This window comes from Ochlerotatus camptorhynchus, unplaced genomic scaffold, assembly GCF_037179485.1.
Source record: "Ochlerotatus camptorhynchus isolate MF236.1 unplaced genomic scaffold, CSIRO-AGI_Acam_v1.1 ptg000142l, whole genome shotgun sequence".
NCBI lineage: Eukaryota > Metazoa > Arthropoda > Insecta > Diptera > Culicidae > Ochlerotatus > Ochlerotatus camptorhynchus.
Genome location: NW_027040632.1, coordinates 1,169,594 through 1,185,623, shown reverse-complemented (window position 1 = coordinate 1,185,623; position 16,030 = coordinate 1,169,594). Strand labels below are relative to the sequence as shown.

Below are 16,030 nucleotides of genomic sequence, written 5' to 3'. Positions count from 1 at the left end.
CCCATCCCAAAGCTCCCTAATCCGTCCAGGTGGTGCCGGTGCTACTAAACCCAAACACACTAGTGACCTGCTAGATCGAACCGATTCCACTTCTTTTCCCCTTAGGTCTGCTGCGGATGCTATTTCTCATCGAACCTGGCATCGTCCGGGGCGTATCGTTTGAAGCCATCGGCGCGGAAGCGCTCCAAGCACTCCAACACGCTGTGGATCTGCTCGACGGACAAGATCAACAGCCACGTGACGATCCTGTCGCACAACAGCGCCCAGCACCAGAGCAACGGAGGCTTCGGCGAGGTGGCGCGGTTCAGTCTGAACGAAACCATCGTCACCTGTATGGAGTACGTCAAGGAGGGTGGGTTGATTACCGGAGATGACACCGGGGCGGACTCCATCTGGATGGGTACGAACAACCATCGGGTGTTGATCTACTCGGCCAGCTATCCGATCAACGACGAGCAGCTGGTGAATCTTTCGCTGCCGGGAGTTCCTAGTCAGATACTGTACTTCAACGAGAGGGTCTACGTGGGGATGACCAACGGGAGCGTGTTGGTGTTTAGCCGGACGGAGGTGGGCATTTGGAGCCTGAATAGTCCGAAGATATTGGCGGTGCAGAGCGAACCCATCACCAGTCTGCTGGCGATCAATAGCAGCGTGTACTTCGCGGCCGGAAAGTTCGTCCACGTGATCAACGGAAGGACCAACGAGGTGGAGAAGAACTTCCACATCAAGCACACGAATTCGGCGAACGTCAGTGCGAACGTGAATTTGCTGGCGCATTCCGGAATCGGATTGTGGATTTCGCTGAAAAATTCCAGCATAATCTGCCTGTACCATACGGAGACGTTCAAGCACCTGCAGGACATCAACATCGCCTCGAACGTCCTGCGGGTGACGTCATCGCATCAGAATCCGTCGCGGGAATCCAACTCGTCGATTCAGGTGACGGCCCTGATGGCGGCCAAGGGTATGCTGTGGGTGGGAACGAACGTGGGAATCACGTTGACCATTCCGTTGCCACGGTTGGAAGGCGTTCCGATCGTCAGCGGTGGGGTGAACATTTCCTACCATGCTCATCTGGGGCCGGTGACGTTCCTGTTACCGTTGGTGACCAGGTCCTACCACCCGGTGAGTCATCAGACGCAAGGTGTGAAGATCGTTGAGGCAGCGGTGGCAGCGGAGGGAAAACAAGAAACGAAGGAAGATTCGCGAACGGCTGAAGCGACGGACAAGCAGGGACTGGAGAAGGAGAAGGAAACCACGGCATTGAAGGAGCAGATTTGCTCCAGTCCGGTGATTTTGAGGAGAAAGAAGCAACCTCCGATGGATTGCGGTCGAATGGCCAAAACTCTTCCGAGGAATCTCCGGACCAGTAGCGGAGCCTTCTCGCCATCGATCCATTCGACACTGTCCTCGTCTTCGCAGTATTCCGATCAGGGGTGCGACGTGTACGGTCTGTACGGGGATTTGATCTTCGTCAAGGAAGACCTGGAGAACCAAGAAGATCGGAACATTCTGGATCCAAGCTACGACTACCTTCGCCGAAGTGATCCGGACATTGCAGCCATACCGGCTAAGGTGTCTACCCTGGATCGACGGCTTCGGATGAAGGTCAGCCGACCACGGTCGCTGGACTTGTCCAACTGGTCCATGGAGTCGCGATCGTCCAGTGTCTATACCTCGTCCGGAAGTGACGAGAACGTGGGCGGTCGTAGCGGAGCTGGCAGTAAGAACGTCTCCCGGAACAGCTCTAGCGCTAGTCACAAAATGAACAACTCCGATCTGCATAACATCAACGAGAATGAGGTAGCTATGCATCTGAAACCGCCGGACTCGGTTCCGGTGGCCAAAGAATCGCTGACGGTGGAACTGGACAAGTTCTCCACTCCTGTCTCCTCCAACGCTACCACCACCAACACGACCAAACGGAAGAAGCTTCAATCGATGAATGGTGGAACCGGAGGTGCCTCGGGAGGGGACGCTTCCAATGGCGGCGCGAGTGCCGCCCGCCGGACCATCCTAACCCTGACGGGAGGCCGCGGATACGTCAACTGGAGACACATCTGGGAACGAACCGGCCCGATGGATGGAGGCAAATCGGCCACCAGCTCCCCGCAGAACCATCATCATCATCATCACCACCAACGGACCGGTTCCGTCACGTCCCTGGCCGGCCTGGGACACACCAACTCGACCGATGCTCACCTCGTCATCTGGGAGAAGAAGCTGTAAGGTTTTCTTTCTTCGTTTACGTTTTTTCTGATAGCTTTAAAGGAGATTACAGTTTTCTACACTTATTGGTGGTGTGCGTGCGGCCTTCGAGTGTACATATTCGGAACTTTAGGAAAGTAATCCCAGTGAACTGGCGACGTGCTAACTGCAAAAAAAAAATACCTGTTTATAGGGCAAATGTGATAAGACTATATTTCTCGTTGTACACATTTCGATTTACGCATTCTCACTTGTCACGGTAAGGCTAAAGTTAGATTTTTCCCCCCTTTCGCAATTGGTTAGAAAACAGAGAGATAGATGTATATTTATGTTTTTTTTTTTAATGAAGAAAATTGGCATACAACACAGAGCAGCAAACATTAGGGATTTGTTAGTTGCGTAGAACGAAAACGTATCAAAGAAGAACATGAATTCAACTGCGTTCTCCACTGTTTATTAAGTTCATGTTTCATACAATATTTTCGAACTCACACTCACACAAGGCTAACTCTTTTTTTTATTTCCTTTAGTGTATTCGTATTTATTGTTACTCACATCAAACAGTAGGCCATCGTTGTTACTCGAAAGATTTCCCTTCCAACTCACACCAGCAAAATAATAATAACAACAACAGTTAATTTCAACAACGAAGCGATCGTACTCTTCTACACACAAACATTCACTCACACACACAAACATACAGAAGTTAAACGTTCAATCTTTCAGTCAGGTAGTATCTATGGTTCTTAGGGGAAAACAAAAGTTGTGTTTAAAGTTTGCATTTAGTACAAAAAAAAAAGTTATGAATATTTACGTTGGTTTTTTACTTAAGGGATTTGTACAGAACTTTCTACACACAGACACACAAAGTCACACACGCCCGCAGCCAGTATAAGAGGTAAATATCGAATCCAACTGCAGGAAGTGAATTTTGAATCCGAATCGAACCTAGTGCGAGATAGTTAGAGAAAGAGAGAGACGGAGGATTTACTGTATAGGCAGAATTCTGTGAAGAGAAAATAAGGTTTCGTTAGTTTAGCTTACTAGTTATTATTATTGTTCTAAACTCTAGACACCCCCCCCCCATTCAGCTTTCCATCACTCTGTAACCTGCCTTGTTTCATTACGCCTGCAAAGGAAAAGAAAATAACACATTCTCACACATTCATCAATTTCTTGTACAATTTCTCCCTGTCTTCAAACTCGTTTCATTCCTTCTCTAAGATCTGATCATATTCTAAAGAACACAAAAAAAAAACCGAAAATGTTTACAACAATGTAATAATGAATCCAAAAAACAAACAAACAATCAAACAATCTCGATGGCAACAACAAAAAACCGTAACAAAACTCAAGTAAAAATAAAGGAACCTAGATGTTCATTATTTGTAAAAAGCAAAGATAAAAACAAACGAAACGCGCTCCCCGGAGGAGTTTTCTTCTTTATTGCACATATCACCAGCATCCAATCGCTCTTTTCAATCACCTGAATGCCTGCATCCTGTATTGCATTGCATGTGTGAATCAAACGTCAGAACGTTTTGTTCCATTCTATAGAGGCAATCATCATTGTCTTCTGCCCTGCCTGCATGCCTGAGGGGGAGTACGGGGTTGAGCATGACGACATTCCTGACCTGACGACCGGTGGCAAGCTTGTTTTATTGCATATCATACTGAAGTGGGCCTCTTGCATCGCGCGTTTGACAAGCTTGTGGTAGGTCACGGTAAAAAGTACTGATTGCACGCTAAGATCAGATCAGCCATCTATAGATTAAGTTTACCCAGATGGGGTGTAATGCGGACAAGCTAGGTAAATTTATTAACCCAAATATGGGTAATTCAAAATCAATTTTGCAAAAAAAACTAACCTATATATGGATCATACTTACCCATATTTTGGTTAAGAAATAAACCCAAATTTTGGTTTGCCGCTTTACGCCCAATCTACGGTAATCTCTTAGCGCATTATGGGTAAACTAATCTTACCGTGTAGTAACACCGCGGCGTGCCTTTGCACCAAATTCCACGCGGCGTTTACCTGCTGCAATCACGGTGCTCCTCAGACCGTTAATATCGGAACAGAACTACCATGAAAACTGAATACCGTGAAAGTGGGTTATTCTGTGGGATTTCGACGGACGCGACGAATAAAACGCGATAATTAATTTCTAACATCAACTGCGTATATTTATTCAACTTTCTTGTTATGGTGCTTGACAAAGCCTAACTCACTGCAACATGGTCGTATGCTTGTATTGGTGAATGCAGGGATTAATCCATGCTACGGCACCACCACAGTAGCCCCAACAATCAATACGAAACTATCGATTTGAAGTTGACTCACTACTTGACTAGCTTATTGGTCCCAAGCAAATCGATTAACTTACCCCATTCTAGTCGAAATTCTAATACTACGCAATGTTTGTTTTGATTCGCTATGAAAGTTTGACAGATAAAATGAGGGGTTCGTGGATATTCCTGTGTTTCGAGGGGTGCATCGATTAGCTTGGGACCGAATAGAGTACCAGAGCTGAGCCTAAAAGTTGAGCACGTTTCTTCGGGACCTTATTGTCTTAGAGTTACCTCTATGGTAGCCCCCTCCCAAGGGGTAATCAACTCTGCACACTGTGCCGAAACACATCACGGCACACGGTTAGGGCACATTTTGACAAGTATGACACAAAATATAATATGCTGTTGTTAAGGTTTCGCACTTTGCTGACAGTCGTTAATCTTCTAGACTAGACGATCGGATTCCGGATTAGAAGATAAACATATAGGTACTTTGCTCGGATCTCTCCTGCAGCCAGTACTTCGTCCAATTTCCTGCAAGAGTTGTCAAAGTTTGAGTTATAAATAAATACCAGCGCCAAGATCGTCACTTGCAACAGCAATAACTAGGTCACTCTCAGGGTCATCCACTTTAGCAACGAACACTTGCTTGGCGTTTCCGGTTATCGTTTCTAATATCGGTAATCACGGTTCACATGGGTCAATGCCACAGGGTGGCCAGATACATAGCGTCATACAAATAAGGCACCTTCCTCCCAGATGAGCGATCTACGGGCACCACTAGTGACTCTTTCTTCTTCTTCTTCGCATTTCAAGCTTATTGCATATCGCATATTAGCTTATTGCGTGCTCTCAACTTAGTGTTCTAGATGCACTTCCACAGTTATTATTATTACAAAAGTCATTAAAACTTCAGTGTTGCCAAACTCATGGAATACTTGATTGGCAGACTTCGGCGTGCAGAGTTGATTACCCCTTGGGTTGTGATTTGTTTCGTGTTTTGTTTATGTTTGACAGCTGCGGATGTTACTTCTTCTTATTTGTGAAATGTCGATGCATGCTAAGATTTCTGTGAATCAGCAATACCTTCAACGGAAGTATCGCAATATAACATCTAACCATCTCGAAGTACCTTTTTTCTAGCTAGCGAAGAAGATCGCAGAAACCGTGGTATCTCAGAATCATCACATTGATTGGCAGTCATTTCATTGTAGTCGATGTTTGACGGCATCGTTATAGCACAGACAAACAGACGTAACTCTTTGAAAAACTTGTTCTTGAAAACATAGTATCTCAAAACATATAACCTCAGTAACGACATCTATCTGGCTTCTCGCGGAAAACAAGCTTGCTCGCTAACTCGTAAACAATATTGCATAAAATTTCTATAGAATATATAGAAACGTCAAAGTGATCCGATGCCAGCGCTGCGGCGAGTAGTTCGCGGAACTGATAATATTCAAATCAACCGTTAAATGCATGAACGAAGATACACAATAAAGAGTTACGTCTGTTTGTCTGTGGTTATAGCATAGAGGTAATATGCCGGATGTCGTTGGTAAACTGCGATCTATACTGGAGATATCGTTCTTCATGGGGAAGACGCCAAGTTGAGTATTATCGAAGACTACAAATCAAGAAGACTGACAACTCTGCCAAAAATCAGGAGACAGTCACGGGAACGCCTCTTATGAGCAAAAGTGGAACCTGTGTATGATGGTGTGTTAATTCACGAGTGCATTCACACACATAGGTAGAAATAAACAGCTGTAAATCATTGGTTTTGTTATCATTGTCGTAAAAAGTGAAACGTGAAGTTTCTTTCTTTGCTTTAATTACTTTAAAATTCCAGCTGAAATTGAACAGATGCGTAATTAATTTTGTTTTTAAAATTAAAACTATGGCAATTATGCCATTCACAATGATGGTGGGACCTTCCTTGATTATTAATTTGCTATCTCAGAATTATCTTCCACTTTTCCAAAGCCCTTTGGTAATGCATATATGGGCATTCGAATGGTGCATTAGTAAAATGCATGCCCGTTCCGCACGGCTTTGGAACTTGGCCGCAGAATGAGGGGGGGGGGGGGGGGGGGTTAAGTTGTGACGCTCGGCAATTTGGCACAGTACTCGCTGACCATTTGGCTGACTGGCCAATCCGACACTGTTGTTATCATTCTCTGGAAGGGGTCGGTCGGAGAGGATCACTATCCGGTGGTTTCATGTTCTGACAACATCTAAAATGTGGAAATATATTCTTTATAAATACGTACCGTTTGAAATTGTAGTCCTTGAACCTTTCATTTTCATTTTCTCCAACATTAGATCCTGCTACGCCTTCCGTTGGATCGTGATCTTTTAGAATCCTTGAATTTTCAGCAGCTTCCCAATGACGGTAGTTCACTCAATGGTGGTGGAAGCTGCCAATTCCTTATAGTTGATTGCTTCCAACAGGAAAAATAAACAATTTTTCGGTTCCTCGTTCACAAGTAAAAGTTACTTTCACTGGGTATCGATCCGACTTTCAATCCTCTACTTGATCCACTATGGCAAGTTTTTCGGTTTGGAGTTGGAAAACTCTCAGCTTGCTGGGATTAGGATACAAATTGCCGTGGAATGTTGTAGAGCAGAACAAAAACAACAACGAGTACCGTGTTATGATTATTCGTTTCGGTGACATTAGGTCACACACACAGTCACTGTTTATGAGCAGTCTCACTAACACTTGTGCTTCAAAGTTCCACCTTTGATTGACAGAGGCGCTGTTATCAGTGACGTTTGAAATTTGTATGGGAGAAGAGAACAGTTACCAGTCTTCTTGATTTGTAGTCTTTGGTATGATGTTAAAGCGTTCGTTAACGGATTTCAACGGCACCGGTGGTGTAGTGGTAAGCGTGATTACCTCTCACCCCAGCAGGCCTGGGTTCAATCCCAGTCGGCGCCGCCGGGATGTTCTGAGGCATAACGTTAACGCAAAGGTTAACGGATTGTGATCCGTATAGATGATGAACTTGCGGCCTTCCACGATGTGACGGAAATACCTTACAGCCATTTTCATGGCTGTGAGCTCTCGACCGAATGTGGAGTACTTTTGTTGAGCTGCAGACAACTTTTCAGAGTAGAATCTTAGTGGTCTCCACGTACCGTGCACTAACTGTTGCAGCACTGCTCCAGCTGCCGTGTTCAAAGCGTCGATCATCAATCCAAAGGGCTTTGACGAATCCGGATAGTGGAGTAAAGTTGCATCCGATAGAGAAGTTTTGCAATTCGCGAAAGCTTGTTTCGCTCGTTCGGTCCACTGTAATTTTCGATTATCATTTTTCTTGTTTCCAGGTATGGCAGAGGGAGAATTCCGTCCGTTTTAACGTTGTAACCAAAAAATTCCACCTGTTGCAGAGCGAATTTACACTTCGAAGGATTGCAACACTATTTCGAACACATCAGGATTAGTCGAAGCAATACAAGTGTCATCGATGAATATGACAACGAAGTCCAAATCGTCGAATATTTGAAGCATGTAGCGTTGAAATGTTTGGCTGGCGTTACATAAATAATACGTTCTGCATCAAGAAGGGCTCAAATAACCCAAACGGAGTTATTACAAAAATCAATACGAAACTAACGATTTTAAATTGGCTCACTGCTTGACTAGCCTATTGGTCCCAAGCAAATCGATTAACGTACCCCATTTTAGTATAAATTCCAGTACTACACTATGTTTGTTTTGTTTCGCTATGAAAGTTTGACAGATAAAATGAGGGGTTCGTGGATTTTCTTCTGTTTCGAGGGGTGCATCGATTAGCTTGGGACTGAAGATAGTACCAGAGCTGATCCAAAAAGTTGAGCTCGTTTCTGCGGGACCTTCTGGTCTTAGAGTTACCTCCATGGCTAGACGCTGTCAATAAACTTTGGGAAATGTGTATCACTGCAACGCCTGTCATCTGCGAACAACTCGAGTGAAACCAAATTTCTCTGGTGGTCCATCAAATTTTCCATTGAAAATTTTAAGTTTAAATCATTTCTTTGCAGAAATAGGATTACATAATTTATTTGAATGGTCTATTATTTCAGGAAATTTAACATTTTCATGCAATTTAACGGAAAATAACTCACCAATGCCAATCTTCCCTCTCGCAATAAAACATCCATAACACACGACCGATGCGACTAACTCAAAATTGAGTAGGATTTCAGTCAAAATCGTAGAAAGTGGGATTACTCCTCTCAATTTTTGATGGTCGAAAAATCTCGCATTAGCGAATCAATCCACGAACATTTTTTTTCATCTCTTGCATCTAAATCCATCTACTCGCATCGCTTTCCACCTTTTTGCAGGAAATCATTTAAATCTTTCTATCTACTCTATGCAGGGCTGGAAAGCACCTTAGAGCGTTCCACACAATGAGCGGTACACTCCGTGCGGCGCAGGAAGCGAATATAATACAACAAGCGCTAATGTCTTCTTTGAATTCTTTGCAGACTTTGCTTACCACGACTGCATGCATAGGAGATGAAGAAGGGCATAATAAAGAAGAATGTTGTCTTTTTGCTGTGTTTCCCATTTGCAACCCTACACTGAGTGGCGCTCTTTGCGTCGGAGCCGCCGGAGCGATGGATACACTTCGAGCTTTTGTTAATTATGGGTGTGTGTCTGTCTTCTCTTCTCCACTGCTTTACACTTGCGCAGGGTGAAAAACAAGCCAACTTTGTGTTTGCTTGATTCTCACTTTGTATATTTCAGAAAATCAGTACATTGGGCGCATTGCGTGATCAGATGACAGCCCTGTCTGTATGTAGCAAATTTTTTCCAGCATCTTAGATAGAGTCGCCCCCCCCCCTCGGATTTGGTAAATTTGGTGTCGTCATATTTGAGCAGATGTTTTAAGAAAATAGAGGAAAATTTTACTCACTCAGTGAACTGTTGCTAACTTGAAAGCTCAACTAGATAGAAGGTAGCTGTTTTTGGCGAATTTATTCAGATGTATAAGACCTATACCTAGTGGATAGTGCACACTTTCGAAACAGCTGGGATTTATTTGAAGTTAACAAGCGATGCCTATAGATCCTATTCTCTCAGAAAGATTCGGATGACAACTACCACCTGAAGCCGATATGCACTTTCATTTATGTATTGGAGGTAAGATTTAGTGAAATTTGACGTATTCAGCTCCTGCTGGAAATGAAGGTAAAGTATCTCAAAATATTGAAAATTGTATTGCTTCTTCTAATCGTCCGTTTTTCTATTGCAGACCTTTACCTATGCAGCTGAACTGGGTGCCGAACTCTTAATTGAACATACATTTGAACTTTATCTAGTCAGTTTATGGAAATCTCTATCCTACCACCCAACCGGCTTAAAATGAATTTACACCGTTTATTAATGGACTGTATTTTTCTCTTTCGAAATAAACCAAAATCCACCACAAATAGGGCGTCTTCATCTTCAACATCATACAGTGGACCCCCGTCAAGTACCTCGGCTATTCGTATCCTCTGTGGGCGCACGCTTTCGGTTGGTTCACCGCCCTGTCCTCGATGTTGTGCATCCCCGGTTACATGATCTGGCTGTGGAGAAACACCCCCGGCGACCGAGCTAACGTAAGAGACCCGCTTTAATCACATTTCCTAACCGATATTATTTGATTGAGCCATTTTCCACCACCCACAGAAAATCCGACTGATCGTCAGAATCGATGAGAGCGTCGCCGAGCTGCGAGAAAAGATGCACTCCACCCACGAAAAGGGCATGGAGCTGTAAGGGCTCTCCGTGTTACCAACCCAAATATCCCGTTCTGCGATCCGACTAGGCTTAAGCAACATCCTCCAAACGACGACATGCGACGATGCGCGAGCGAATGAAAGTACAGAATCATCCTATGTTTAAAAACCAAAATCTAATATAACTAACAACTAACGGTTCCAGTGCCTTTTTTTTTCATTTCCCATATACACTGACTTCTTCTCATCCAGTTTCGGTCCATAGCGTAATGTGACGATTTAAGTATATGAATATAAATGAAGTATTTACTAATGGATTTAAAGTTAATATTGGAAGAGAGATTTAATTTATTTAGTAATTTTAATTTACTAACCAATAGAAGACAGTCACCCCCGGCTAAAGGAGGTGACGGAAAGAAGGGAAAACAATGCGCACGTACACATACACACACATACATTCAACCACCCAAACACAAACGCACTTGCATACATAAAGCTATACTATTATATACGATTAATGCACACGCACGGCGCGCTAGTTTGACTAAATATAACTACCATTCGATTGTAAATCGTTGTGTTAAAACCTAGGGCCAGTAAGACACATGCAAAAAACTACATATTAAATAGGATTCGATGGAAGCTGCTACTCAGATCCCTACCGCCCCCATCCCAACTACACACTTGCTGTGTTGGTTTTCGGTAGGCTTAATTGTTAAGATGCGTATTTAAGTGTGTAAAACAAAACCAAAAAGAAAAACGACAGTATGTAGCAGTTTCAGCTCCCTTTCAGAAACAAAAGAAACGCAAACATTTTGATTCCTTACTGAGCACGACACTGGACAAATACGGCGGACGAATTCCGAATTCCGAAGCTGTACATCAGAGAAAAGTAGACGAAAGTGCACGCAGAGAACGACGAAGCAGAGAAACTGGAACCCAATGTATTTAAAACAGTACTAATCAGTAACGAATAGAAAATGTGATTTGTAAGAAGCTTCCCCGTTTTGGGGCTTCGTTTGTTATACCATCCGAACTGTCCTGCGGACTTATGTCTATCAGAATGTATGTGAATCGTCATGATGTGCGGCGGTTTTTGCAACAGTCTCGATACACATAGGGTAAGGTGGGGCAAGATGGGTCACCTAATTGATTTTTTTTATTGTAAACTTCAACAGTAGTCCTTATACTGCACAGTGGTTCAAAACCCCCCAAAACGTGCGTTTTCTATTTTTCGGTATGAAAACGACATTTTAGAAGGATGGTGTCTTCAGAAGAGTTGCAGAGTTTTCAAAGGGCTAACGTTTGGTGCTGAGATATTGCTGATCTATCCACCTAGAAGGGCAGGGCAAAATTAAAATTTTACAACTCCATTTTAGATTTTAAGATAAAGATCGTCTAACACAATAAACTGAACGGTACGAATTCCCAGCACAAACAAACTGAAACTAAGCAGCACGTGGTTGAACAAAAACTGTAATTTATTTTTGTCTAGCTCTCACATAAACTCGGTAAACATTGTGTATTATAAAGATGTGAATGTGTTAGTAGGATGGCAAACTGAAGACCAATGGTAAAACCGGAATGCTGTATGAGGAAAATACGCTCCTCTTTGAATGAGGATAAATCAATAGAAGAACATTACAGAACAAGATGAAACCTATGGTCACAGACAAACAGACATAACACTGACAATTTGTTCATCGAACACGCATTTAACGGTCAATTTAAATGTTTTTAGTTGGTAGTACCGCCGCCTGTGGCGCGCATAGTCAATAACCCTTGCGTTTGACGTTTACACACTACCGCCATCTGTTCAGCGTACTACCCATCACAGTATACTCAACAGATGGCGATAGTGTTTTCCTGACGATGTTTAATGTTAAACAGCATTCAATGTGTTATGTCTGTTTGTCTGTGCTATGGTGTTTTGTAGTTTGAAAGCGTATCTTTCGAATGGAAACTGTTTGGTTTGCCGGTTTTTATGGTGTGTCGACGTGAAAAATGCGTATTTTGGCTATAATATTGTTTATAACTTTGACAGTTATGGTCAGAGAGGTAAAGTGTCTTCGGATCAAATGTGTGTTTTGTGATTGCAAATAACTTTCTAGAACAAACCTTGTTGATAAAATCGCGTCCAAAAAAGTTATTTAAAAAAAAACCGTTTTTGGGGGGTCATTTAAAGAAAACGTTCGTTAACTCGTTACGCAATCGTTTTAAGAAGTTAGTGTCTTCAGCAAAGTTGTTTCATTTGATATAATCTACAACTTTGCTGAAGACACCAACATGATTTGAGCAAGTTTGTAAAATTTTAATTTTGCCCTGCCCTTCTAGGTGGATAGATCAGCAATATCTCAGCACAAAACGATAGCCCTTTGAAAACTCTGCAACTCTTCTGAAGACACCATCCTTCTAAAATGTCGTTTTCATACCGAAAAATAAAAAACGCACGTTTTGGGGGGTTTTGAACCACTGTGTACTGGGTTGAAAAAGCAAACCATCATTATTATTATTTATATTATTATAGTCACTTTAACACTCTTGGGTCATTCGTGACTTGTCCGGGGGTGAGATTTGAACTCGTGACTTTGGCGTGAGAGGTATGGATGTTAACCACTACGCCGGGGTCGCCCCCACAAACCATCATTATGATTGCATTATACCTGTTGATATTGAAGAATAAATAAATTAGCTGACTCATCTTTCCCCCCATCTTACCCTACTACAGTTGGCGCATTTTGGTGCGGATGCAGCGAAAACTGTTTTTTAGCACTAATTACTGAAAACTGTCACTTTTCGACACTGTTTGAATAACATAATGACCTACGCCAGAAGAGACAACCAATGGTGGTTTAAAAAAGACACTGCTAACACATTTGAATAAGGATCTACTATGAAATGCTGGGCTTACTTGTGTTGCTAAATCATCGGGTGACTGGGGGTGCTTTGTGGATTGTTATTGTCGTTGCCTCGGACCGACTTCTTCGCCAAAATCGGTTCCTCTCATGATGGGGCCCTCATCACTGAATCCGGAGAAGTCTGAAGGAACTAGGTCTTCTGTTTCACTATCCCAGTCAGAGTCGTAGCTAGTCTCAAATTCCGACTCCACCATGCTGCTATACAGATTTTTAGAGGTTTGTTTGAACTTGCTCCTTTCTTCTGCTCTATCCTGCCATACTTAAATGGGAATTTTGCTCCTCTCCACATCCTGTCGAATACAGGTTTTCCAGGTGTATGTCGGTCTTCCAATTTTCTTGAGTTCTAATATTCTGTACTTGAGTACCGTTTTCAAAATTCCGCCTGGATCGCTCCTAAGGATGTGCCCGTAGAAGTCGACCCTTGATATTCTTATCTTGTTGTTTATCGTATCGATTATCGTTCCTGATAATGTGTTATGATAGTTCTGTTTTTATGAAAATAAAATTAGGTTCTATCCCTCTATATCCCTCTGGCTATATGTTCATCCAGCGTGCAGACAGTCGTTGCCTTCCTCAAAACTTCATCATTTTGATCTAAAGAAAAGACACTCGCCAGTCGATCAAGCCAAATTCAAAGGTAAAGACTGGAACGCGCAAAATTTGGTCGACAAAAAAATCGTTTCTTTCAGTCAAAATTCGTATCACAAAAATCTTTTTATTTTTTTTTTGGTAGTTCAATTCATATATTTAAAGGAAAAAATGTTCGTTTATTATTTTGGTTTGCCAAATTCGAACTTCCGTGCTTTCCGCTTAACCCCTTCCATTAAATTTTGCACAGTGGTCTCATCGTCCTTATTCGCCGCCGAATGCCAGTTAGATTTAAACTGCTGCTCGTTTTTCATGGATTTATTAGTTTTTTTTTAGATTCCGTTTGACCAAGGCCCAATACCGTTCGATAGGGCGGAGTTCTGGGCTGTTGTTTTGAAAATTTCAGTCACCTTCCTTTTCCTGATGCGGTGTAAAACTCCTGTCCCGGAAGGTGCTTGAAATCCGCCTTCACATAAATTTCGTCGTCCATGACGACACAGTCGAACTGTCGAATCTGCTCACAAATTCGTATACAGCTATCGGAACCGCTGCTTTGTTGACGTATTTTGTTTGTAATCTCGGTTCGCCACCTTCACCTTCTTAAACGTCGACAACCCGATTCGTTTCTTGGCCCACTGCACAGTAGTATTGGAGACATTGAGCTTGCCAGCGACGTCCCGGATGAAGGGGTTAGGATTCCGCTTATATTTCACCGCCACCTTCTTCGTCGTCGCTGCCACGTCCGGATTACGGTTGCCTCGCTTCCAGGCTTCCTCGAACACTTTTAAAACGTTTGTCACGGTCGATTTGGCCACATCCAGCAATTTTGCCAACTTGGCGTGTGAGAACGTCGGATTCTCTTGCTGCGCAAGCAAAATTTTGACACGCTGCTCCTCTTGCTTGGACGTCATTTTGAAAACTGGAGAGCAAACGGTGAAAACACATCATAGCAACCATTGTATATACACTCAACTTCCAAATGCAGCATTTCAGGTTTTTTATGCATTTTTAACAGAAATACACCAATTTGAAGTTGACCAATTTTTGCGCGTTCCAGAATTTAGTACCTGTGTGATGTCGCATTCCAAAAGTTTGAGCCAAATAAAAAAAAATGCGGCCATTAGACTCAATTATTTAGAAAAAACAATTCTTTAATTTTGGCTAGTTAAATTCCGACAAACTTTTGGTTAGCTACATCACAACTAGCATCACTAGTGTGCATCTTTCAAAATGTAAAGATACAGACAAGTCCTGGAACCTGGTTCCAGCTAAACAATCCTCAAGGTTATGCCAATGCCCAGGGGACATAATGGCCTACTTTTCATAACTAAAACAACAGTGCCAGCATCCAGTGCTGATTTTTTCAACACTCGTCGTAATTATTCAATTCGGCAAGCCTCGTCGGATACACTACGACTCGTGTTGAAAAAATCTTCTTTTTGCAACTTGTTGCATAAATAGCTATTCTAAACTGAAATTCAGAAACCGAGCGATCATCTGCTCCGAACATAGATACTGCAAATTTATCTCTCCATTCTCACAAAGACCTCGTACAAACATCTCCTTTGTTTCAATGTGTTTCGACCGCTTGTAGAACCGCTCTGACCGACTGTTATCTTCGCACAAAACCGTAGGCTGCTTCCGCTTCAATCCTAGATCAGCGAGTAGTCTTCGTAGCCACATTACTTCTTGTGTAGCTTCACTGAGAGTGATGTACTCTGATTCTATTGATGAGAGTGCCACGGAATTTTGTTGCTTGCTACCACCTATGGTGAATACAAATCCGGATGTTGACTTCCTTGTTTGGTGATCGGTAGACCAATCCGCATCGGAATAACCCAACAATTCTGGTGATGATCTGCTGAACTGCAGTTTCCAATCCACAGTACCACGCAGATATCTGACAATACGTTTTGCGGCCGTCCAGTCGGCCTCTGTTGGCTGAGATAATTTCCGTGCAAGAATCGATGTAGCTACAGCTGATTCCTTCTTGTACATGTTCGAGCCAATAACCACATCATAAACGTAGAGTACTATGTAGACTCGTCTACTGTCGACGTCTCGAACGTCAACCATGGATCTCCTTCAATACTTCGTTCATCCTCTGGTTCTAGCAACGTGCGGATTACCGTAGTCCACAAATGCTTTTGAGTAGTCGACAACCTAGCCCATCTTTGCCCGGTTCTGCGAATCCCGGAGGTTGCCTCATGTAGACCTCTTCATCTAGACTACCGTTAAGGTAGGCAATCTTTATATAAACTTGCTTCAGAATCATCTTCTTGCTACTCACTACACTGCCAAAAGTG

General features: G+C 42.9%; 2 protein-coding genes and 1 long non-coding RNA gene across 4 annotated transcripts in view; 2 read left to right on the top strand and 1 right to left on the bottom strand.

Annotated features, from left to right (window-relative positions):
* The window catches only part of LOC135700793 (uncharacterized), a 182,743-nt gene extending 179,270 nt beyond the window's left edge, over positions 1-3,473 (top strand). For both annotated transcript variants that reach the window (XM_065221434.1, XM_065221435.1), the window contains one exon: positions 106-3,473. In XM_065221434.1, coding sequence (XP_065077506.1) covers positions 106-2,229 — 2,124 coding nt within the window. In that variant the 3' untranslated portion in view covers positions 2,230-3,473. The remainder of the gene's footprint in view (positions 1-105) is intronic.
* The window catches only part of orion, a 460,865-nt gene that overhangs the window by 297,068 nt on the left and 147,767 nt on the right, over positions 1-16,030 (bottom strand). The window lies entirely within an intron of this gene.
* Positions 9,424-11,214, top strand: LOC135700778 (uncharacterized). Its single transcript, XR_010517597.1, has 2 exons — positions 9,424-10,098; positions 10,169-11,214. It is a non-coding gene; the product is annotated as an uncharacterized LOC135700778 (long non-coding RNA).